Below are 25,274 nucleotides of genomic sequence, written 5' to 3'. Positions count from 1 at the left end.
CTCCTTCGTGGAAATGAATGAATGTGCTCTGAAAACACCCTATGATGACCATCCACAATATATTTTGGGACAACAGCTCCCATTATCCTTAGCCATTGGCCATGCTGGCTGGGGCTGGCTGATGGGCGTTAGAGTCCAACAGCCGGAGGGCTGCTCAGGGGGAACAGTTGTTACAGCTCAGTCTGGGAGACCTCATTCTCTTGTGTGTGTCACATCTCTCACAGCTGTTATGTCACTAACAAGCCTCTGTTCAGAAATGCCCCTGTGAGCCAGCTGGCATCTTGAGATACTTCAGGCAATCAATAGATAATTATTTTTCCCCTTTTTTTACCAGAATGATCTCCTCTCTCTTTCATATACTTGTTTCCCTAACTATAACCACTGCAGATGTGGCTTTCTCATTCCATGTAGAAAGTGTTATCAGTGCTAGAAGAACCTTCAGCCTGAAAGGAAAGTTGGCTCTTGTGTACCATCAGCTCTTTATTTTGTGTCTGATCTCATTACAACTTTTCAAGGCAATAAAGTCTTTTATAATAATCAAAGTTAAGTTTCTGATATTAAACACTATTTTAACAGCACTATTATTAACAAATCAGCCAGGCCATATATTGTCTAGAAAGGCTTTGCTCTTCCTCTACCATTTCAAATGAATCACTTCATTAATTTAAAGCAGTCAAAGGAGCAGCGGGACAGCAGACTAAATTCGATGCAGTTACTCTCTAAAGCAGGAGTGGGGGAGCCTTTGGACCCCTAATGTTGTAGGACTTCTCCCAGCCAGCAAGGCCAATGGTGAAGACACAACTCGCCACCTCTGTGGCAACACTTCTTAGACTGTTCTAAATTAGACCCTTCTAGTTTCAGAGACTCTCCTATGATTCAAAGCTGCAAGTCCTTGGTCTATTGTAAGAATGAGACCTCAGGACAATCCCATGTGCAAGACCAGAACTAATTAATTTGCATACCTATTCAGCTTAAAAACCCGAAGTGAACAATACTGTAGCTTGGCATCAGTGACAAGTGACAGTTTAACTACAGCTCTGATATTAAAGCAAGGTAAAATCTCAACATTTGCATCAAGCTCTTGGTGGGGGTGGAAGAAAGAGGCTTCAATAAATTAACAGGCAGATTTCATGAAGGCTCATGTGATTGGATATTCTGCTGCTGTATCAGTCTACCCCTTAATTGCACAGGGGATTAACAATTAAGAGCTTAGCATTCAAATCTATCTCTCTGGACTCCTGTCCACTAATGCACATAAAGACCAGTAAGAATGGGCAGCAAGTTTGTACCACCAAATGAAGAAGAGCCCTTTCACATATTCTAATCTCATTCCAGTGTTGGCCACTTTTAAACACTCTCACATTATTTTTTTTTGCATCCTGCCAGATGAACATCAGCTTTGCATTTTGTTCCTTGAGTGAGCCCAAGTCAATCTGCTTAGAGTTTACTGTTGAAGTGATCAAGTTTTGTCTTGGCTGAAAATCCCCCATCAAAAGCGGCATTAAGAACTTCATCCAGGCAGCTTGTCATCACAAAATTCAGATCCTGCCGTACATTGGCGGCAATCTCCTCAAGATCCTTTTCATTTCTTTGAGGAATGATAATTCGCTTTAGTCCAGCTCGGTGTGCTGCTAGAACTTTGTCCTTAATTCCTCCAACCTGTTTAAATACACAGAATGAAATGGGGAGAGCAGAGAGAGTTTAAGGAAGATGCTACTGGCAGAAATAAGGCATTGTGTTATTACTATGCTATGTGCAAATAATTTTCTCAACTTGTTTTGTTAATGTTTTCGCAAACCACTGCATCAGACGCCAGTGTTTTCTTGCCAACTCTCTTGTCACCATGTCCATTTGTTCCCTTCATTCCTTCCTTAAAGAATCCAAGTTATGTGAATGTTTGTCAAACAGATAAAATGTATTAAACATATATATAATTTGGGTTTGCCACGTGCAGATTTGAAAGGGGGGGGCACACAAAAACACATGTAACCCTGGACTATGTGTTATTTAATCAAATTTATATTCCAGCTTTTCCCATCATTAAAGACAACATACATGAGTTTCCTAGATGGTCTCTCACCTAGGAACTGAACAGAGCTGAAGCTATTTTGCTGCAGAAGGCTTGCTTTGTGATGTGTGTGAGCCTTCAGGGATCATTAACCAACAGGACTGCCTTTAACCTGAATCACTTGTTTGCCGATCTACACAGAACAAAGCAAGTGTAACAGTTATGCAGATTCTGGTTTTTGTTTCTTGTGTGTATTGGGGATGAGAGCAGTTAGTGTATTGGTTCAGCCACCCCATTTTGGCCCCAGCATGCGAAATGAGAACACTTAAGACTACAAATACTGGATTTGCACAAGACCTGAAACCAACCTCAAGGGAGGGAAAGGAGCAGAAAAGCCCCATCATCAGTTTTAGCCCAATGACCAATCCTGAAAAGGTCTCGATTGGAATAAGGGCTGAAACTGGCAAAGGACTAATTCCTGAGATTAGTCAGTTTCTGGTCTAGTGCAAACTTGCTCTTTGCAGGCTGAATGGTGCCTTGCGATGTCACATGGAAGAGGGAGTGTTTTCTTGCTTGCTGTTGGTGACGTCAACCAACACTATGCACATTCCAGAAAGCACTTCAGATCACAATGGCCTGGGCTAGCTGAGGCATGTGTCAGTTTTGTATTTTTATTTTTGTAGCAAACCTATGATAGATGATTTTCAGCAAGTATAATGAAATCCCCGCAGAGGTAGTGCCTTTTTAAAGGGAAGATGATGATTAAAATTTCTATACTGCCCTTCCATCTGAGGATCAGAGTGGTTTACAGTTACATAGATTGTTTAATTTTGCCTGGCATCTAAATATATGTAACAAAGGTGCCAGGTGAGTCCCCCTGGGGAGAGCATTCCACAAGTGGGGAGCCACCACAGAAAAGGCCTCTCATATTCCTACCCCTGGCACCTCGTGGAGGAAGCACATGAAGAGGGGCTGAAGGTCGGTTCATGTGAGGAAAGGCAGTCCTTGAGGTATTGTGGTCCTGAGCCAATTAAGGCTTAATAGGTCAAAACCAGCACTTTGAACTGGACCCGGAAACTAACCGTCAGCTACTGCAGTCAGGCCAGGATTGGCATCATATGTTCAAACCATATTGCCCCAGTGAGCAACACTTCCAGTTCTTGGAAGTGGTGTTTAACCAAACGTCTAGGGCAGGCACATCCAACTCCCAAGGGACTGCGATCTACTCCCATTGTAAAAAAAACTGACTGTGATCTACCCATTGACATTAGAGGGAGGAGGAGCCAGAGTTGTTGAGCTTTTTTGGGGGAAATGCCATACATCTCTCACCAAAAAAAACCCATAAGAAAACAAATGCACGCACTGATTAAGTCAATGATCATATCCACGATCGACAGCAACAAACGCCAAACACACAAACACTTTACGTGACGGAGGAACAGGGGGGAGGGTGTTGGAAACATTATTTTAATCCCGAGATCGATAAGGGTCCCGCGATCAACCACGATTTACCAGGAGCACCCAGGGATCTACCTGTAGAATAGGGTCGACCGGTTGAACATGTCTGATCTAGGGGTATTCCAGCTGTCATCAAGACAGAAGTGGGAAGGAAGTAAAACTGGCTGAATCTGGTAAAAGAATTGCTTCTTCAACAGCTCCCCAAAGAACAAAGTGATGATGCGACCACAGTTTTCAATTAGGCAATATCTGACAATATAAGCCCCACCCGCTGGAATAAATTACTATTATCTTCTCTGTTGTCTTGCAAATGTTGCCTGTGGCAGATCTCTAATGTAGAGCAGATCTGAAAAATAAAGTATGTGCTAACTGTTTGCTTTGTAGAACTGTGTTATCTTTACTAGACAACCTTCAGTAGCGTGACTAGATTAAAGAATTAGAACTAGTATTGGAATGTGTGGTGTGTTGGGTTTTTTTGTTTTGCAGGGGGTGGGGCAGGGGATGAGATAGAGAGATAGAAAACCTCAATAATATCGTTATCTGCAAAGAATACTTACTGGAAGAACAAGGCCTCTTAGTGTAATTTCTCCAGTCATGGCTACATCTGAACGCACGAGCCGCCCACTGAACAAGGAGGCAAGGCAGGTTACTATGGTAACACCAGCAGATGGTCCATCTTTTGTGACAGCTCCAGCTGGGAAGTGCAGATGGATGTCTGTGTTGTCAAGGAGATCAAAACTTCCAGAAGCTTTAAGAAAGAGAATTGGGGAGGGGGGATGTTCAGTGTGGAAAATTCAAACCTGCGGTGCTTCTGGTCTTTTGTTCTTTGGGGAAAAGCAAACAAACAAATAAACAAACCACATCACTGGAGGACTTGCATTCCAGACGCTTGTTCCACTTGGCAGCAGAGCATTTGAAAGGAGATCTGTGCCGGGTGGTGGAGGAGGGGGAGGAGGAGGAGGAGGAGGGGGAGACAGAAGGATTAAGGAAGAAAACACCTGTGTCAATATACTCTGCTACACTTTGAATCTGGAAACACTTTCCCAGATAAACCAGTTTAACAGCAGTAGGAACACTTTCCATGGTACTAAAATGAATTGATTGGATTAAAAACGGTGCCCCCCCCCACTTAACTGGGCAGCAGATTATTATTTTTTAAAAGTTACTTTTAATTTTTTTTAAGTGTTTATAAGAACTGTAGCTGAATAAGGTCCATCTCAGCAGAGGCATTCCCTTCTGCACATGTGAGAGGAGAAATGCTTCTTAGGTGATGATACGGGGTGTGCAGGCAATAAAAGCACTGGTTTCTTTCAGAATTTTAATTGCTGGTTTTGATCAGGCAAAAATGTATGCTGTTCGAAGTAGTCAATAGTAAATTAAACACACTGAGCATCGCTAGGAAGTGTCCTGAGTTTTCAAAGCATACTTTGAAAACACACACCACCTTTGGGATCTGTAAAGTGGATCTGGACTGTAACTCACGAGTAGAGCACATGGTTTCGCATGCATTCAATCCCTGGAATCTCCAAGCAGGACTGGGACTCACTATAAGGTAGCTTTCAATGTTTTCATGTGCCTAGTATTATTTCCATGTTACAGATGAGGGGCTGAAGCTTAAAGCACATCTTTAAAAAGCAGCTAGAGGGAAAACAGCATTCTTAGCCTTTTGTAAAAGCAACCTTAAGAAACCAAGGTGCAGTTCATTCACACGAAGGCAAGTCCCTCAAAGCCAATACTGTGCTGTTTTTAATAGCTGCGCTGTTCTTAAATATGGAATTTGCAGCTGAGGCCATTTACAAATTCTTTGTTTATTTGGAAACATTTCTATCTGCTTTTCAGTTTATGTATGTCCTGAGAACGGGAGTTAAAAAAATACAATCAAAGCAATTACTGCAGCAAGAAGAAAGAATTCCCAGACTAATTTAACCAGACAGCAGTTTCAAAATATACAGTACTAATTCAATTCCAAGCACTCTTAAAGATCAAACCCTTGCCCAAAAGAGAAATTTAAAAAGAAAAGCTTCTGTTTTACATTGGGTTGCTATAAGGCTCTTTGGGTTAACCAAAGTGGTGCATTAAGATATTTAATATAATAAAATGGAGACATGTCAGTGCCTTTCTTAGCCAGCCTACTGTGTTTCCAGCCTGCTAATCATAAGCCTGATTTTAACTGGTAAAGGGTTGGTAAAGTTGGGACAGACTGCCCTGTTTGTTCTCTGCCAGGTCTTCTTATGGGTAAAAAGTAGGCTAGTAAAAAACTGAGCAGGCTAGTATTGTTTGGCGGCTTATTTACATGGGGTGTGATGAGGCCCAAACCTGGGACCTTTTCCATGCAAAGCACTTGCTCCCCCACTACTCAACAGTCTCCTTTTGCAACTTGCCCCAAGCTAAAAATGCCTTCCACCAAAAATGTATGGTGTCTGCCAGAGGCTTGATGGCCTTCACTTCTATAGTCCGAGGCAGGCAGCAAAAGCCAGACATGTTCAAAACCTATTCTATGCATGCATGAAGCATGCGCCAGATCTTTCCATTCATGCCTTCTCACATACCATTTGTCAGTAGGTATTTCTTTGCGTTGCTGCGCAGCCAGCTGATGGCAAGATGTGCCGACTCCTTCATGACATCGCCCAGCTGCCCGGTCAGAGTCAGCTGGCCTTCCCCATCCATGCGGCTGGCTTCTACAAACATGATCTCCCCTCCTAAAGGAGTCCAAGCCAAACCTATTGCTACGCCGGGTTGATTCAGCCGCTCGGACACCTGAAAGAAAGAAGCACAGTATTTCTATTGAAAAGGACAGCTCGGCGCCGAAAATAAGGCTCCCACTTGAAATAGGTCTTCTGATTTCAGTACTGCAGAAAGGCCAAGATGGGTTTCTCTGAATGACCCTAATAAGTGGTTTCATGTAAATGTTAAATAGCATAAGCATAGGTGAAGCTGCCCTCCCCAATCAATGAAAATACATAGCAAACTAAGGTTCTGCTCCCCCTAACAAAAGGTCAGCCCCCTTGACAAAAGCTAAAGAGCATCTTGAACTGAGCCCAGAAACAAAAAGGGAGCCAGCAGAGACAGTATGCCCATGCTATTAGATAATTATTGATAATTAATTGATAATTATCAGAAATGGTCCTAGTTCACAGGCATTCTGGAAAAGCTTCTAGGAACATTCTTAAGAGGATTACAGGAGGGAATCTCAGAAATGACTTCTGCTTATTGACTTCTGCTTATTATTGGGTGCAAAATAACAATAATAATAAAAAATTCTTATTTATACCTCGCCCTCCCCAGTAGTAGTAGTAGTAGCCCATAAATCAAAACCATAAGGGGAGGGAAACATAAGGGTTAGACTGAGTCCAAACCAAAGGCCAGGCGGAGCAGCTCCGTCTTGCAGGCCCTGCGGAAAGATGTCAACACTTTTGCAGCATGGATCATTTCCACAAACAAAGCAAGCAAAACTTCAAGTGAAATGTTACCCTTTCACTGCACACATTAATATTTTCCGGCTACACATTTGTTTTCTTCCCTGCATCAGGCCAAGGAAGCTAAAGATTGAAACAGCACTGACAACAGCTTTCTGAAAGGGTGGAGCTGCAAACATATACTCAGAGGAAAGTTTCCTAAGGCTAGGGTGCATGTGGGTGGGGGCTTAAAATGGGTGCTTCATAGAGCAGAGAATAGAGTACTGGTTTTTTGTGTTTTTTTGTAACAGCAAAAATGAGTTAAAGTTTTTTGAAGTTGGCAGATGGAACTTTTCATTTATGCAGCAACCCAGAGATCTACCCTGTTCTTCAGTTTCTCCAAGTAAGGAAAGGTCAGCTCTTATACCTTCAACTTTAACTGCTATACAGGAAGATGCTTTTTAAAAAGTGCTCTATCAAACCTTCACATGGGCCATCTAGCCAAAGCTAAGTGCCTTTCCGTCTCCCTGAATTAATGGGAGAGTTCTACAGAACTCAATGGGATTCAGAAGTGTTCCAACTCTGGTAGGTAGTGTCTGCACCCACAGAACTTCAACTGGCCCAGGCAGCTGTTGTACAGCTGCCAGACTGTTGACTGAGGCTGGCTAAATAGAACACATCTCACTTACAGAGCATCACTGCCTAATAGTTTGTCTCCAAGTACAATCTGAAGTGCTGGCTTAAAACCATTTAAGTCCCATATGGTTTAGGGTGTAGATATACGAAGGGCAACCTACTCCCAAATATTGAAGCCATATTTAGAGGCTCCCTGCTGCACACTTCTGAGACAAAGGGCCTTTTCAAGTGGTGGCACCTCAAGTGCGGACTTCTCTGTGAAATTCTCTCCCCAGAAGGGCACACCTATTGCCAAGTCTTGTGTCCTTGTAGCACCAAGTGAAGACTTTCTTATCCACCCAGACAATTCTATCTTAAAAGTTTAGTGTTAATGCTGCAGACAAACACCCCGCCCTGATTTTTAACCCGTTTTCTGTTTTGCCACACATATGAGAAGTTTAGCTTTCAAATGGTGGGATGAGCTGCCACTGAATGCTCAGAGGAATCCATTGTTGTAAACCTAAGGCAGCATTTTTCAAGCAAAGTGCTAGGTAAGTCAGGCTTATCCCCCTAAGTCAGGGGTAAAGCCTGTGGCTTCCCAGCTGCTGTTGGGACCCCCATCAGCCCTAACCAGCATGGCTGATGGTTAGGAAGAATGGGAGTTGGGCTTCAGCAACATCTGGAGGACCACAGGATTCCAACTCCTGTCCTAACCTACAGCTTCCAGGTTGTCAACAGTCCTATACACCTGCTGTTTCCAGTGGCCATTAAGCAGCCCAGGATGCATCAACAATATTGTAAAGAAAACATTGCAGTTGGGACCAGGGTGGCAGCAGCCCTATGGAGCAGCAGAGACAGATGTGAGAAGAGGCAGGCCACAGGGTGTTCCTGGGCACACAAAGGGGTTTCGCATTTCAGGAAACCATCATGAGTTAATCATCCTCAGCCAGCACTGAGCCATCTCTCTTGAGAGAGGCAAAAGGGTGCTTTAGATATACACACTCAGACTCTGCCAGGATCGGATTTCAAAATTCCAGCGAGTGACATGTATCCGTCTGGGGTGTGCCATATTCTGATTCCACCAAAAGAGGTTTTGACTCTAAAAGCGAACTGTGACTTTGGAACAGCTGATTGAATTGATTCTTTCCAAAGCACCCTAGCTTATGAGATTATAGGCCTAACTTCTCTCTAATATATATATTCATTTGAAAAGGTCCTTCCCCTTCCGGAAGGGCCAGTCAATTCAATTACGGGAGGTTTTCAATTTCTCTCTGCCGGGCCTCCTCGAGCTGAGCGCTGACATGTGACTGGCCTTTGCAGAGTCTTGATTTCCAGCTAGTTATTGATGGCAGAGCGAAGGTTAGAGGTGAGGCTTTCTGAGCCGGGGGTGGGGTGGGGAGGGAGAGAGGCCCCACTGCAGACTACAGCAAAGAAAAACAAACGGAACCAATCTGGAATGTTTTTCACAGAGACGGAAGTTCAGCGCTCCTCGCTGCAGAGAGAAGGGCAGCAGCAGCTTAAGAAGAAAGAAACCCCTTCAAGCATGCCAAAGCCTCACTTCTTTTATGAGGCTGCCATCCGGTAATCTTGGCCCCTGGATGTGGCCAGATCCTGGTGACAAACCGCAAGGAAAAACACCCCAATGGTTCAAAGTTGCACACACAGCTACTGGAGGTTTGACATTCCATCCCTAGGTCCTAATTTTTTCACTGGCCTTATAAGACCTACAGTTCAGTGGGAGCTACCTGCTACTGCATGTAATAAGAGGGGTTTTACCCTTGCGCCTGAGCAGAGCTCAGAGGCTTCAGATGTAGTCTGGATGTAACCAAGTAGCTTCTGGAAGAGCTTAGATTTCGTGCCACTAGCATAAGGTGGAGAACAGCAGGCTGGGACCCAAATTCAGGCCCCGCCCCAGCCTTTCTATCTGGCCCATGGGACTCTCCCCAGAAGTCCCTTCCCAACCTGGCTGTTCTGAAGGTGGGGAAGCAAGCAAACCACCACCAACAACTAATTTATCAAGCTACAAAATAAAAAAGAGCAAAGATAGAAAATAGTCAATAATTACCTCCAGTTCATACATTGGTGGCCCAAGAATGTCCTTCAAGGCATCTAAGTCAATTAGAATGGGCATTTCAGGTGGTAGAGCCAGATCGGCAGTGTCGCTGAGAGAATCAGGTTTCGCATCTTCCGCAACATGCTCTCTACACTCTTAAGGTTAGAAAAAAGGTCACTTCACAGATATGATCATAAGAAACATTTTCTGGCAACTTCTAGAGCAGGCATATGCAAACTTGGCCCTCCAGATGTTTTGGGACTACAATTCCCATCATCCCTGACCACTGGTCCTGTTAGCTAGGGATGATGGGAGTTGTAGTCCCAAAACAGCTGGAGGGCCGAGTTTGCCTATGCCTGTTCTAGAGAGAATCTTGACTGGCTCCACAAAATGGATGGGCAACCACTTGATGGAGCTACTCCTAAGGATCAATGATTCAGTCACATCACTTAACACAGCTACACATACACACACCCAACCATTGTAGGGAAGCTGCATCTTCTCTCAAACACATATTCGTCCGAATGTGTGCGCATGAAGACTGTGCAGAGTGTGCAGCCTGCCACTACTCCCACAGCAGCTGGTAAGGTGCAAGTGAACACAAAGCTGTTTTACACCAAGTCAAGACCACTGTTCTCATTGAGTCTATTACCATCCACTTTGATGAGCAGCGGCTCTTCAGGGTACAAAAGGCAGGGGTCTTTCGCAACACTTGCTACCTGATCCTCCTTTAACAGGAGATGCCAGATATTGAGCATGGGACCTTTGGCATGCAAAGTATGTGTTCTGCCACACAGCAATAGTCTCTCCCTGACGTATGTTTTGAACAATGGATAACACATTGTAGGAGATTTTATGTTCTTCGAGAAAAGAAGTGGAGAACCTTTGCCCCTGTTGCTGGACCAACTCCCCTGCTCCTTGCCCCCACTGGCTGGGCTGATAGGAATTGGGAATCCAACAACATTTCTGTGTGTGTCACAAGCCCCCACCCATGATCTAGGTCAGTATTTTTAACGAAAAGAACAAACACATTCTTTGTTTTTAAATCAACAAAGGAGAGACTATAAGTCCATGAGGAAGACCCTATGGGAGAAAGAAGCAGCTAAGTAGTTGTGCACATGACTATGCTTGCAAAAGCCCCCAGATTCAGCCCTGAGATCTCCAGGTAGAGTTGGGTAGATGAAGAGCTGCTGCCAGTCCGTGTAAACCACTATAGCCAATGTGCATTGTTGTACTCCAATGCTCATCTGCCCCAACCAGCATGGGGGTTCTAGTCTAACAACATCTGCAGGTCCCCACATTCGCTTCTCCCTGCCTGGACAATAATGAGATAGATGCACTAAGGATCCGTAGAACAAAGTGTCCTGTGTTCTTAGACCAATAGAGCCAAAGTGGGAAACCTGTGGCCTTCCAAATGTTGTTGGATTCCAACTCCCATTAGTCATCTCCAGCATGGCCAATGGTCATGACCAATGGAGCATGAATCTGACCACATCTTGAGAGCCACAGGTCCTCCACCACTGCAGCATAGCACACAGAGTGAGTAGAGTCTACAGCAAGGGGTACTGGCAGCAGGAGGCAAACTTTGCACAGGGATCCTTAGAATGACAGAATGTATGTTACTACTGTGTCCCGCAGTGTCCCTCATCAGTACAATGGTGGAAGGCATGGGAAGGAAAAGTGCGCAATGAAAGACACCAATGCATACATAACAACATAGGAATACTCTCCAGCATTTTGCTGGAAGACTTAAGAAGCTAGTTTATTTGGAAAACCCATACATGCCTACTCAGCCATTAAGATAGGAGGAATTAGCATTGTTGCAGGTGTTACATAATACCCATTCCGCATTTATAAGAAATCAATCTTTTAGTGTGGCAGCACTTACACTCCGGAACTCCTGGTCTATTGACATCACGCAAGCATTTCACTGTATTCTTTTTGGCGCCCACTAAAATAATTTTTGTTAGGCAAGCCTACCCAGACATGCAGAATGTTGACGTAAGTCTTAATCTGTTTTTAGTTTATTGCTGGTTTTACACCAAGAGTTGTTTCTACTGATATTCTCATTCTTTAACTCTCTTTGTAAACTGCTTTGAGGGCTTTCTCTTTTTTTTACAATCAAGCGGTGTATAAATTTTATGAAATAAAAATAAATAAATAAATAAGAAACTAAAAGCATACAGGAAACTATTCATATTTTAACTGGGACTTAGTCCAGTTTTATTTCAAGCTGCTCACTTTGCAGACAGGAGTTGGCAACATGGGAGACTTGTAAATGATTCTCTCCTGAATTTGTGAGGGGCATCTGTCCTATTGAGAAAACCACGTTTCTTTCTTTCTTTTTTTGCTTTATACTCAGATAACCCAATTAGGAAGGCCTGTTTCATAATACGTCGCAGTGACAAACAACAGTGTCCCGTCTTTCGGCAGAAATTTATTCCACTCTCTGACCCCCTCCCCTACTGCCCCAAATCTGATGCAACACAACATTTGCAACTTTGCATACCAAGTTGTGCAATTACAGCTAGCGTTGTGGTTTCTGCTTCAAATAATAAGCTCTCTTAGCTCATTCTGATTACAAATAGAACACAGGCCGGACTGAAGCATCAAATAATCAGATTGGCGTATGTTACATAAACATACAAACCTCACAAGAGGCTACAGAACCAAGCAGGCTGAAGAATAGTAATAAAAAAAATATCACCTACAAAACAGGTTGGCTTCTTTTAAATTAGAAAGATAACAACTAGATTAAAAAGTATGATGTTAAGATTTCACAAGAGTCCAGTGAGGGCAGGAGGAGACGATCCTAAATTGTCCATTGAACTAAATTTGGTCCTGAATGGATCTGTCCACGAGGAAGGCTTGTATAGGACATCTTTCAGAGGGATGGGGAACCTGTGTCCCCTTCCACATGTTGATGGACTTCAACTCCCATCACCTCTGACCATTGGCCATGCTGGGGGGATCTGATGGGAGCTGGAGTCCCAAGACAACTGGAGGGTCTCAGGTTCCCCATCCTAAACTGTGTGGGGCTTTTGGTCTGAAGGGAGCCTAGAGAATCTTCTCAGCAGATTTGGGCTAAGAGAGTCTTGTCTCTGAGGGTCCCAGTTAGCTGTGGGGACCTGCACTTGGATATGGTACTTCCACAGTTTGTGTTGCTAGGAAAGAGGGGCAAATACTGTGACCCAGCTTCTTGGAGGAAGCCCCACTGAACTCTGTGGGACTGACTGCCAAACATGCAAGCACAGGCTTGGGGAGCAAACTTAAGACAGGGTGTATGTATAGTTTGGGGGGGTTGACTGGGTTCCCTTCCTCCAGTCCCATTCAGCATTCCAGGAGTTGCATTCCATGAACATCTGGAAGGCACCAGGTTGCCTGCCCCTGCTGTTGATATTACTCCTTTACACAGAGTGTTTGGGACACAAGCTCTACTCTTACCCAACTCCTTGCCATTTTAGTGGGCCCAGCACCAGATAATTTTCTGGGCAGATTGTGCCAGTAGACTTCAACTTTTGCAACAGGGCAGTGAGGATTCTTTTGCCTTCCAGATACTGTCAGACTCCCATCATCTCTGATTGCTGCCCACGCTGGCAGGGCTGACGGGTCTTTGAGTTCAACAACATCTGGAGGGCCACAAGTTCCCTTCCCCTGCTTTATAAGCGATGGTGGGGGTGGGATGGGGGGCTTGGAGAGAAGAGAGAAGGTGCCAGAGACTGGGGGCCCCATCCAAGTGCTACATTTTTGCTGACATTCCTTTAAGTGTGTTAACCACAGTGCAGCTTTATTCAAAGCTCACAGCTGCCTGCAGCCGTATCACCTTGGGATTTGCTCTCATCAGATTTTCGTTAATGTTTCTGCAGCAAGATTGGCTGAAGTTGAACCCTGTGCTCTTTAGAAGGGGAAGGGGGGAGAAAGCCCCAAGGCAAATAAGAGAGACTGGCTACTTTTTGTTAAAAGCCCAGGTGTTTTAAAGCCACATGCTTGCTATGCAAACAAATGAATTTAATAATAAAAAAATTGAGATCCCGGGATTTTATACCCTTCTCATAAAATTCCACATTTTAGCCAAAACAGACCCGAGACTGACTTTAAAATCCTAAGTATGAGGCAGTGTGGGTTATTAAGAATGGTGCCTAACTCGCAAGAGGATTTTTGCCTGGAATTCATGCTTTTCAGATTTCCTTTCAAATTAGTCGGGTCAAAAAAATGATTGCAGCAAATAAATCTATTCTAAGTAGTAACTACTTTGTTATATTTCTCTGGCACACTAAACAGGGAATCTCAATGCGTTAACTTTTTGTTTTAGTCATGCAATGCTAAGGGTAGTTTGTGATATGAGGGATCTGGCATTTGGCTGGCTTGGAAATCCTAACACTCTCATTCATCTGGGTCAGGGGTGGGTCCTCCAGATATTGCTGGACTACAGCCCCCTCCCCCATCACCCCTAACCACTGGCCATGGTGGCTGGAGCTGGCGGGAGTTGGAAGACTATAGATTATCTACCCCACCCCAGGGCCTGCTTCACACCATCTGATTTTAGGTAGCTGAACCCACTTCATCCTTGGATTTATCAGGGTTAAATGAAAGTAATGATGATAAATTCCACACCTTACATTTCGATAATGTAGCTTAAATAGTAAAAAAATATGATATTTTCAAAAGAAAAGAAAGAAAATGTTGTTGTTGTTGTTGTTTAGTTGTTTAGTTGTGTCTGACTCTTTGTGACCCCATGGACCAGAGCATGCCAGGCACTCCTCTCTTCCACCCGCAGTTTGGTCAAACTCATGCTGGTAGCTTCGAGAACACTGTCCAATTAGAATCATAGAATTATAGAGTTTGAAAAGAACCCCTGCGCAATGCAGGAATTCTGCCTACAGCTGTCTCTGGGTGATGCTCTGAATTCTGCGCTACACAATTTAAAGTGTGCCATTTGTCCAGTTTCCTGACCTCTCTATCATTTCCTTTTAGGAGAAGGACAGGCACTGTATGAGAAGTCAGGCAACCTCTATTTGAGCTTGAATACTGTATGATGATATTTTGAGAGTCTTCTACAGAAATCGCGAGGTTTGGCCCCTGCAACTAAGGGCCTGAGCTGAAGGCTTCCTACCAACTACCTAGTACATACTGTTGGGTGGGTGGGCTTAATAAATCTTCTGGCTTTTGGCTGCTAGGTCAACGAAGACTGAAGAAACTGAAATGTTGCCAAGGACCCAACAAGTCACAATACATGGCGGGTGGCTTGCATTGGTCTAGGTGTTTTGAAGCTGGGCAGGCCTGAGCAAGGTTTTCCAAGATGGCTTGATTCATTACAGCTCCTTACAATTGCAGGGATTGCGTGCTGCAAAGCATTTGCCCTCCTCCTCTGTCTCTCTCTCTCTCTCTTTTTACAAAACAACCCACCTCCTTCTGGGGCTAAAGCAGTGCCATTCTAATGCCAGCACAGCCAAACATCAAGCCCTTTCCCCGTTTGTCAGGCTCTCTTTTATTTTGCATTGTTTTGCCTGCTGTCAATTTCAAGCCACACAAAGACAACTGTTCACAGATTAGGATTTCTGGGTTCTCTCCAGACAGCCAAAAAAGAAAACAGAAAAAAATAAAAAAGACAACCCTTAACAAACTGTGGAGTTTTACACCATTTGGAAGCACTCAGCTTGCTATGACTTTCCTAGCTGGCAGCGATTGCCAGCTCTAATTTTAACACTGTAAATAACTCCTTCGCTGGATTAGCTGGAATGCTGAAGACAGCCTCCCTTTTGTTCTGCGTTTAATAGTAAACAAGTCACTGTATCATGTGAAGGGAAGAGCTTCCAAACTGCTCTGCTAGAAACACAGGAAGCCGCCTGCCTCATAATGCTTCCGACCATTGATCCACGTTGCTCAGTGCTGTTGTCTACACTGTCTGGGAGTGGCTCTCTGGAGCTGCAGTCAGGGAGTCTCTCCAAGCCCTACCTGGAGATGCTGGGAACTGAACCTGGGGCACCTTCTGCAAACAAAACAAAAAAGATACTCTACCACTGAGCTTTGGCCCTCTCTCTAGTAAAACTAGATAACTAAAATGTTATCTTTCCTCAAGTCACAAAGACTTCAGGGCTCTTAAACTGATTACCAGCACTACATGTGAGGTTTTTTTCTTTATGAAATATCTTAGTTTCTTTATCTTCTCCGGGGCTCCACATTTTAAACTAATTAACTGGGTAGATTAATTACTTATATTAAAAAAACCCACTATAACAAAAATCAGTACATAGGCTACATAAAACCAAAAAAGTACAAATAATGGCATTCAGTAAAATCTCCAGAAAGCAGTTAGAAACAGAACAAAACTCTATCACCGATAAAACCAATCAATTACTCCATTTACAATATTTTTTAAATGGACTAAAGAATCCCCAAACAAGCAACATACTTAAAAAGCAACGGTTTTAAAAATGGTTAATGTGCTTTAATATGCATGCTTCATCATAGAAGAGTCACTCTCTCATTCTTACCTAGGAGAAGATGCCTTTTTCTAAGATGACACCCATCTGTGACTGTGACATCAAAGCAAGCATGTTTACCCACCTTCAAAACTTTTTTTTTGTTATATGTAGATTTAATTTAATATTTGATTAACACATACTTTTTATTGACTAGGATTTCTTTAGATGTAGCCCTTGCCTTGCATTACTGGAAAGCATGTGGGCATTCAATGAAATCTGAGATGACTGCAAAGATTAAACATATTTGAGGTTTTCCTGCCTCTCCCTTGGGAGTGCTAAAGACTACACATACACGGGGATCCTCCAATGACAGCTCTCTGCAACTTAATACCAACCAAATTGTTTGGACTACAACTCCTATCAGCCTCAGCAAACATGTCCTTTCAAGGGGAAAAACTGGCCTTTTAAAGCAGGGATGATGGAGCCAAAAAAGCCACACAAACAACTTTTGACTCGAGCAAGGATGACAATAAGCGCTCTGTATAGGTAGTATAGTTGTATCAGTTGAGACTATTTGTGCATTTACCTAGCCTCCAGTATCATCTATTCTGACAGTTAGGGAATCTCAGGTGGGAGGCCTGTTCCACTACTTGCTGCCAGATCTCCAGGCATGGCCAAACTTGGCCCTCCAGGTGTTTTGGGACTACAACTCCCATCATCCCTAGCTAACAGGACCAGTAGTCAGGGATGATGGGAATGGTAGTCCCAAAACATCTGGAGGGCCAAGTTTGGCCGTGCCTGTAGACTGAACTTGGGACTTTTGTCATGCAACGCACATGTTCTGCCATTGAGCCATGATCCCTTCCAGAGTCCAGGCTGCAAGGGGAGAAATGTGATGGTGAATGCCACTTACCAGAGCTAGGTCTGTATGTGCAGTTCTGGACTACAAGGCCCAGCTATCAGATTCCCAGTCTGCTCTAGCAGGCACTTTGGTACCTGGGAAAAACCAAGCACTGTCATGAGCTGTGACTTAATGTTCTCCGAGGCTCCAATGCACGCAGAGAACTTCAGATGAGCCTGCGCTTCACTTCAATTTTGGGAACACTAAAGAGAACAGTGTGCGTAGCAAACTCCTGATACAGGAGCTCCAGCGTACAGGACAAAATTTTGAAAATCAGCATCACTCTCTTGAAGCAGCCCAGAATAGCAACATGGGCTACCAAATACCAAAAGGTTTTTACTGTATGCCTTACATAGGTCATCCTGCTGCTATGGATGTATGGCCTGTATTCAAAACAAATATATATATATATTAAGCACATCCACGGACTTGTTCCCACATGGGGAATTTTCTATTTTTTCCCTACCAGCTCCTACTATGAACTGGTTTTTTGGAAACACCCCTTGATTCTAAACAGAGGTTTGCCATGTGGTGGTGACAGACACAAGTCCAAATGGTTTGGGACCTTCTGGAATTAGTTGCATTGTTCTTTGACTCCTGGTTGAGGTATTCATAGAACTGAAGAGCTGGAAGAGACCCAAAGGGTCATTTAGTCCAACCCCCTGCAATGTAGGAATCACAGCTGAAGAACTCTGACAGATAGCCATTCAACCTTGATTTAAAAACCTCCAGTGAAGGAGAGTCCAGCACCTTTTGAAGGAGTCCGCTCCACAGCTCTTACTGTCAGAAAGTTCTTTCTAAAGTTTAGTCAAAATCTCCTTCCTTGAAATTTGAAAACACTGTTTTGGGTCCTACCCTCTGGAACAGCAGAAAGCAAGCTTGCTCCATCCTCCATGTGACAGCCCTTCAGATATTTGAGGGTGACTATCATTGCCAAAATACTTCTTGTTTTACATATCTTGTCTCCAGGCACATACAGGCAGCCCCTGGATGTCAGCTACACCCTTTCTTAAATTACAATAGTGCAGAGTGTCAGCATCTGAGTGCACATGCCATGTAAGATATCAGTGGTACATTATCTTTTTAAAAGGTGTATTAACTGTTCAATTTTATTTCTGATGATTAATAACAAAACAGTAAACAGAGGGCTGCTTTGTGGGGGGGGGAGTATGAAAAGCTTGTACAGACATCTGGGTCTCCCCTGTTCTCAGATCTGAAAAAAAGAAATTGGCATAAAACCCTTAGCTGGCAATCACTGTATCAACAACTCAGCTGCCAATGAAGCCCCCGCCACAAGCTGGTAAAGAAACCTGGAAATGAGGTAAAAGTTCAAGGGCGCAAGGCTATTCTACACTGCACAGATGCCTCGAAAAACATGCCTTTAAACTGCCATGTGGTAGGTAGAATGGTGAAGAGTTCTCCATAATGTCTTTTTGCTATCACTCAGACAAGAAGCGAGTGCTAGATGATCATATTTAAGTCTGCCAACCAACACAGAAGCATCTGACTCATCAGCAAGACTGCAGCCCCTGATTATGTTTGTTGTGTAGGCGGTTTATAGCAGGTATGCCCAGTTGTAGTACTAATGGCCTCCTCCTTGACAACAGCATGTCGGTGATTTCATGCAAGCTTTTAAAGGATTTCTGAATAGCAGAATCATAACCCACGAGTAAATATTCACTGGAGTCAAAGGTAAAGATCTACTGTTGCTGATCACTTCTTGTTGCTTTTAATACTCTATGTCGGGGATGAGGAGCTTCAGGTCTGGGGCTCAGTTAGAGCCTGCCAGGCCTCTTACCCAGCCCTCAAGACTCTCCCAAGCCACCCCCTTCACTGCCCTACTTTGCACCCTCAAGTGTTTTGGCCTGGATGGAACGCATCCTTCAATTCTAATCATGCCTCTTACTTGTCTACATCGAGGGCAGAGAGGGGTGTGTGAGTGTGTGTAGGAAACCATCCCATTATATCAAGGTAAAATTCACATTCGTTGCTCCGCCCACTTTTGCCTCTGCACCACCCCCCACCACTGGCATGTGGCTCCTGAAAGGTTGCCCAGAAACAAATCTGGCCCTTGGGCTGAATAAGGTGCCCCACCCCTGCTCTATGCAGAAATCCTTTTGGTGCTACTGTTACAGGAAATGATCTGGCCACATTGCTCTGGCAAGAGGACTCAGGGCCTCTTTTTCACATGACCGCATCACAGCATAGCTGATGCTTCTGTTATTGCTGGAACCTTATTCATCACACCAGAGGGGCCTGGCGATGCTGGTTTATCTGTATCCTTAACTGTTCCTTCCCATGTTATCTCCAAACTCCCAACATCACCCAAGCAGCAAAGGGTGACTGCTCAGGCTCTATAGTGTATCCAGGTACTCAATAACTGCGGACAGCTCTCTGGAAACTCCTCTTTTTCTCCCTGCCTTTTTGGATAGCACTTGCTACGGGGGAACATAACAGGATACAGGACAGGAACAGCTTCTCAAGGATGCTAGCCCCAAATCATTAACGGCTTCACAGTTCAAAACATGGTCTGAGCAGTCAGTCCTCACTGTGCGCCCATTTCTCAGCCACAAACTTGGCTTGAGTTTTCCTTTCTCCCCAGAGATGCACTGCAAATAATTCTATCGCTCATCATGAGCAATCGAAATGAAAAACGCTGCATATTTATTTCAGTCGAGGACAAAACATATGCAAATCTACAAACTCGGAAATGTTGACGGCCCCCTTCCTTGGGCAACCTTCCAAGCCAGAGAGCTGGCAAAGGCTTGCGACTGGCAGAAGGATATAAAAGGCACACAAACCTCCTCCTTCTGTCACTTCAGAGCGATCTGGCTTTGCCTCCTTGTGCTGGCCTTCTGCCACTTTCACGGCAACTGCTCGGCAAATGGCTCCAAATTTGCGATCCAAAGAGCGGACTCCTGCCTCCCGGGTGTATCTAGTACAAAGAAGCAGCCAAGATTGTCCTTTTCAGTGCCCGTCTAAATTGACACAATCCTGGATCTGTCTAAGGGCCCTGTTCCACAACAAGGAAAGTTATCTCTTAGTTCGGGGAACATATTTCTATGAATGGTTTTAATGTGCAAAAAGATATGGGGTAAAGGCTTCGTTGGACATTATTGCGTCCTAATGAAGGGATGAGGAATCTGTGGCTCTCCTTGTATTGTTGGACTCCAACTCCCATCAGCCCCAGCCAGCTTGCAGAATGGCTAGAGATGATGGGAGTTGGAGTCCAACAACATCTGGAGGGCCACACAGCCCCCATCCTGGCAGGAATGAATCCAGGTGCCATGGAACAACATTTTCAATGTAAACCTAAACTTATCGATTTTCCTAGGCAGCTGCAAGAACGGAGCAGAGCAACTAAATGTACCAAAGAGCAAAATAAACACATACAGTCGTACCTTAGAAGCTGAACGCCTTGGTACTCGGATGTTTTGGCTCCTGAACACCGCAAACCCAAAAGTGAGTGTTCCGGTTTGTGAACGTTCTTTGGAACCCGAATGTCCGACAGGGCTTCTGCGGCTTCTGATTGGCTGCAGGAGCTTCCTGCAGCCAATCAGAAGCCGCACTTTGGTTTCCGAACATTTTGGAAGTGGAACGGACTTCTGGAACAGATTCCGTTTGGCTTCCAAGGTACGACTGTAAATACCTTTTTAAAATTACCGGGTGATGATTGCCAGGGTCGCATCTTGAGGAATCTGAATCTGCTGAGGAGTCAGTCCATGTTGCTCAAGCTGCTTTGGAATCAAGTGGCGATGTGCGATTTCTATCTTCTCTTCTTGCGTGTATCCTTTGAAACAAGACACATCCTTTAGAAGAACTAGGATATTGAACTCAGATCAGAAGTCACATACAAAGCCAGATTTTTAAAGGAAATGAAGTTTTAGCCTCAGCTGGAAAGAGAGCGAGATGGGAGAAGATACCAGCAGTGGCCATCTATGATATAGAAATATGGCAGGCAGCGCCAACAAGCAGCAGGAATCATTGATACATCCTGCCTTAACAGCACCCACACCCTGGTCAGTTCTACATCACCTGGAACTTGGATGATCTCCATTCTATCCAGCAAAGCAGGTGGGATGGTGGCAGTCGTGTTGGCTGTGGCGATGAAAAGTACTTGGGACAAGTCAAAGGCTACGTTTAAGTAATGGTCTGTGAAGCTGTGGTTTTGCTCAGGATCCAAGACCTTAAAAAGCAAATGGAAAAGATTTGCAAATTTAATTCCTCTCAGAAAGTATGACCGTAGTTACAGCTACATATGCAGTTACATTCTCTAACATTCTCTAACAGTTATATTTAGTTATATTTTAGAAGACACTTGGCGGTAATTAAAAAAAAAAAATAGGTAAAGGACCCCTGACCATTAGGTCCAGTTGTGACCGACTCTGGGGTTGCAGCGCTCATCTCGCTTTATTAGCCGAGGGAGCCGGTGTTTGTCCGCAGACAGCTTCCGGATCATGTGGCCAGCATGACTAAGCCGCTTCCGGTGAATCAGAGCAGCGCACGGAAACACCGTTTACCTTCCCACCGGAGCGGTACCTATTTATCTACTTGCACTTCGTGATTTCGAACTGCTAGGTGGGCAGGAGCAGGGACCGAGCAATGGGAGCTCACCCCATCACGGGGATTCGAACCGCCGACCTTCTGATCGGCAAGTCCTAGGCTCTGTGGTTTAACCCACAACGCCACCCGCGTCCCATAGCTACACTTAAAAAAAAAAACCTTTGGCCATCAAGGAGTGGACCCACAAGAGAGTCACACTAGTGGCACCACAAGCTTCCTCTTTTTTATTTCTGTCCAAAAGAGACCAGGGTGTGGGAAGAGGAGAAGGAGAAAACGAAGGCATAAGTACACTTCCCGCTTTTATTTTATTAATATTATTTATTAACAGCCATCTACACAACAGTCTGAAGGTGATATACAATAAAAACAGCAACAACAAAAAAACACCATTTAAAACACAAAGAACAGCCAATACAGTTAAAACAAATCTGAAACAACACAAAATAGATGCTCATGGCAAAGACCCATTTCTCCAGCTGGGAGAGCCTGTCAGAACAAAAATGTCCTTCCAATTGTTTTCAGAAAGTGTAGACAGACGGTGCCTGTTGTATCTTGACAGGAATGCTATTCCACAGAACAGAGGAAGGCACACCAAATGTATACAGGTTCTCCATTTCTTTCACTGCTGTTATTCCCTCATGGCACATTCCTCAGAATTTCAGTTTTATAAGGATGGGAAGAATTCTCTGCTAGAGCTCCCTAAGTGCCACCACCTGAACTTCAATTCTCAAGGCAGAAGAGAGGCTCAGGGAGAGACAATAGATCAGTGGTAGATACTTTTCCTACAGAAGGTCTTCCAGCTTGATGTCTAGCATCTCTGTTTAAAAGAATAGACATGCATGGTGCTTTGAACAATTGCAATATGCCATATAAGTGCAAAGTTTTATCTTAATCTCTGATTCTATTATTCCCTGGGTTGTAGCCAATGTTAGCTCCACTCCAAGTAAACCCATTCAGATGAATGGACATAGGCCATTAATTTCAGTGGGTCTACTCTGAGCTGGTTACCTCCCATTATTATTATAATTATCATCCTCTCCTGGTTGAGAGCAGGAGAATCAACAGCCAGTGAGAAGGTAGGAGTGAAACTAAATTGCACTTGTGATTGGACAGTAGAGCTGCCCATATAAAGTCTAACCCTGCCCTATTTTCTGAGTGTGCTCAACTGAAGGAAGTGGAATGGGCAGAAGCCAAATGAGCGGAGTAAAGGGTAAGCAACGCTCCAAAATCCAAGTGTAAATAATCAATTGCTGTTTTTTAAAATGACTTTTAAATGGGTACATGTGAAAATTTAGGGTGAAAAGGGAAATTAAAGCGCATCAGATTCGAGAAACGACTTTGACTGTACACAGCTAGGAGGGACGCAGTTAAGTCACTAGCTCTTATTCTGGTTGAGTGCTTGCAAGCATGGATCTCTGTTGAGGCTATCAAGAAGGACACAGCAGGGTAATTTACCATCCATTAAAGGATGAGCCAGTGTCACTGATACAAACACTGACACTCCAAGCACCTCCCTTTGCTTATTTCTCTGTCAAACAGCCACCAAGCAAAATTGCCACTGTCACTTGAGTAACGGGATGTTAATTAAGGATAAATTAAAATGGGCACTCCACTCTGGTTCCTGCTGTGTTTCAAGGTGAACACTGGAGCTTACAAGCGCTCACAATATGACACTTGTTTCAAGCGGTCACTTGGTGAATTATTTAGGAGTGTGGGGCCATTAGGTGGCCGATGGCACAAGGACTTGCCCGTTTAATTCTAGGCACGTTCTCAGAGCTGACCTTCACATCACAGGCGATGTTGGGAGTCTAAGACTCCTGCGTGGAAGATATGCTGCACCTTGCAAATAATTAGCAGATTGCTTTGAAGAGAAGCGCCACTTCCAGAGGGGTAGTTGTGGTTGTCTGCGGCAGCCCAAACATGAAAAAGTGTTGAGGCACCTTAAAGAAATACAGCATCTGAGAAATTGCAAGTTACGTGAGCCTGCTTTTCTGGAAGTCTTTGCACTATAATGTTTGGATCAGTCTCAACGTTGCTGCAACCCAGTGATTTGGGCTCTGTTTTCAACATGCGTGTTAGTCAAGGCTTTTCTCTCTTATTTTCTCCCCTCCACCTTTCCTTCTCTCTCTTTTCCCTCTCTCATATCCTTTATGCAGGGAGGGATAAGCTTCAGGCTAGGTAGGTAAATGAGCATATGCTGGTGAGAGGGCAAGGATAGGGAATTTTTTGTAAAAAAGTAGATCCTTTTGTTTAAAAACACTGATATACAATTTAAGTACATTTTAAATTTTTTTTTAGAATAATGGGATAGTGGAATTCTGTACCATTCCTGATGAGAGCAGAGTTTTGTTAATGTATAAGGGCTTATTTATGCAGAGAAAAAGGACAAGTAAAAGTTAGGTTTGCTGGTTAATTTGGGGTGTGTTTGTCCTGCACCTGCAACTACTTTAGGGTGGCCATGCACCCAGAATTTCCCAGACACAGCCGGGATTCGGCCGTGGGAAACTGCCTGGGTGAGAATCGCTTAAATGTCCGGGAAAATCCGGACATATGGCAACCCATGTTGGTAGTGTAGATTTTGGCAGCTTTCCGTTAAAACAGCTAAAAAAATTCCTCTTTTTCTGAGATTTTGCTCAACAACTTTTGTGTCCGGATTTCCACCTTTCAAAATATGGCAAGCCTAAACCAGTATGCATGTGAGAGTGAGCCAGCAAGCATGTGAGAGTGACTCAGCATAATCTAAAGTATAAATATACTTGTGTTTGAAGCAAGCTTGCTCTTGGCCTTTGCCTTTGGCCAGAGCCTACTCTGTGTTGGAAAACTGCAAGGAGACTGGAAAGACTGCTGTAAAGACTGTATACTACACCAGTACGTAACTGCTAAGCTGTGGAAGTGCATTATACTGTCAGTAATGGAACCGACCCTACCCAAACTGTCTGGTGCTTTTTTCTGTTCCATTGGCACACTCCACTGGCATGTTGAATGGGCACTCGGTATACGCCTCAACAAGTTTACATTTTCAAAGGCTCTCCCACATTAAACATTACCTGCATTTGGTAAACTCACACACCAGAGAAGAAGCTTTAGCATAGGTGTGGGGAAACTTTGGCCCTTCAGATGATGCTAGGCTACAATTTCCATCAATTCCAGCAAGCACACCAGGAGGGCCAGAGATTCCCTGCATAATTCTCTCTCTGGTTAATTACTACTAACAATGAGGACTGTATTCAGTATTAAGAGGTGCCATGGATCTAAATACCAATTGCTGGGAAACATGGGAGAGAGTGTGACACTGTGCTCATGTTTTGCTTATGAGTTTACCAGAGACGTCTGGCTGGCCACTATGGGAACAGAAGGCTGGACTAGAAAGGCGTTGGGCCAGATCCAGCATAGCTCTTCTTATGTTCTCTTATGATGCAAGTTGACTATAAGGAGTTTTTCTCTGTAAAGGAGCATCCAAAATTATGAGCAATCCACACACACACAAAATATACCTGTAATCAGAGTGGATACCACTCAGAATACTACCGCGTCATTTTACCACCTCATGTCAGGTATTGTGCAGAACTGCCCTAAGAATCCCAGGCTTTGGGGCACCAAGATAAAACACTACCGTACATGCTTCTGCAACTGCTTATGCCCACCTAAGGGCAGGTGGATGACCAAAACTTGAAATAAAACGTTAAATCTATTCATAAGGCACTGCTGCTCTTCACAGTGTTTGCAAAAAGGAACTTCTTAATCATTTCCAAGCTTTCTTTTGCTTTCCTGAGTTGCTGCCAGAAGCTTCAGTTAAAGCAGAAGGCAAAAGCCCAACTAATGTAGTACAGAGGAAACAGCAGAATGATGCTGAATG

The 25,274-nt window shown here is 44.0% G+C and overlaps 1 protein-coding gene across 2 annotated transcripts in view; it reads right to left on the bottom strand.

The window, feature by feature from the left end:
- Positions 1–462: 462 nt before the first annotated feature.
- LONP2 (lon peptidase 2, peroxisomal) overlaps positions 463–25,274 on the bottom strand; it is a 48,895-nt gene continuing 24,083 nt past the window's right edge. For both annotated transcript variants that reach the window (XM_081924033.1, XM_081924032.1), the window contains exons 9-15: positions 20,891–21,041; positions 20,519–20,645; positions 19,657–19,790; positions 9,542–9,684; positions 6,016–6,223; positions 4,024–4,214; positions 463–1,659 (exon numbers count right to left, since the gene is read on the bottom strand). In XM_081924033.1, the coding sequence (XP_081780159.1) occupies positions 1,438–1,659; positions 4,024–4,214; positions 6,016–6,223; positions 9,542–9,684; positions 19,657–19,790; positions 20,519–20,645; positions 20,891–21,041 (1,176 nt within the window). In that variant the 3' untranslated portion in view covers positions 463–1,437. The remainder of the gene's footprint in view (positions 1,660–4,023; positions 4,215–6,015; positions 6,224–9,541; positions 9,685–19,656; positions 19,791–20,518; positions 20,646–20,890; positions 21,042–25,274) is intronic.

The sequence above is a fragment of the Podarcis melisellensis genome, assembly GCF_964234715.1.
Source record: "Podarcis melisellensis genome assembly, chromosome: 8".
NCBI lineage: Eukaryota > Metazoa > Chordata > Lepidosauria > Squamata > Lacertidae > Podarcis > Podarcis melisellensis.
Note: the sequence above shows the minus strand (reverse complement) of the source record. Positions and strands in the feature narration are given on the sequence as shown.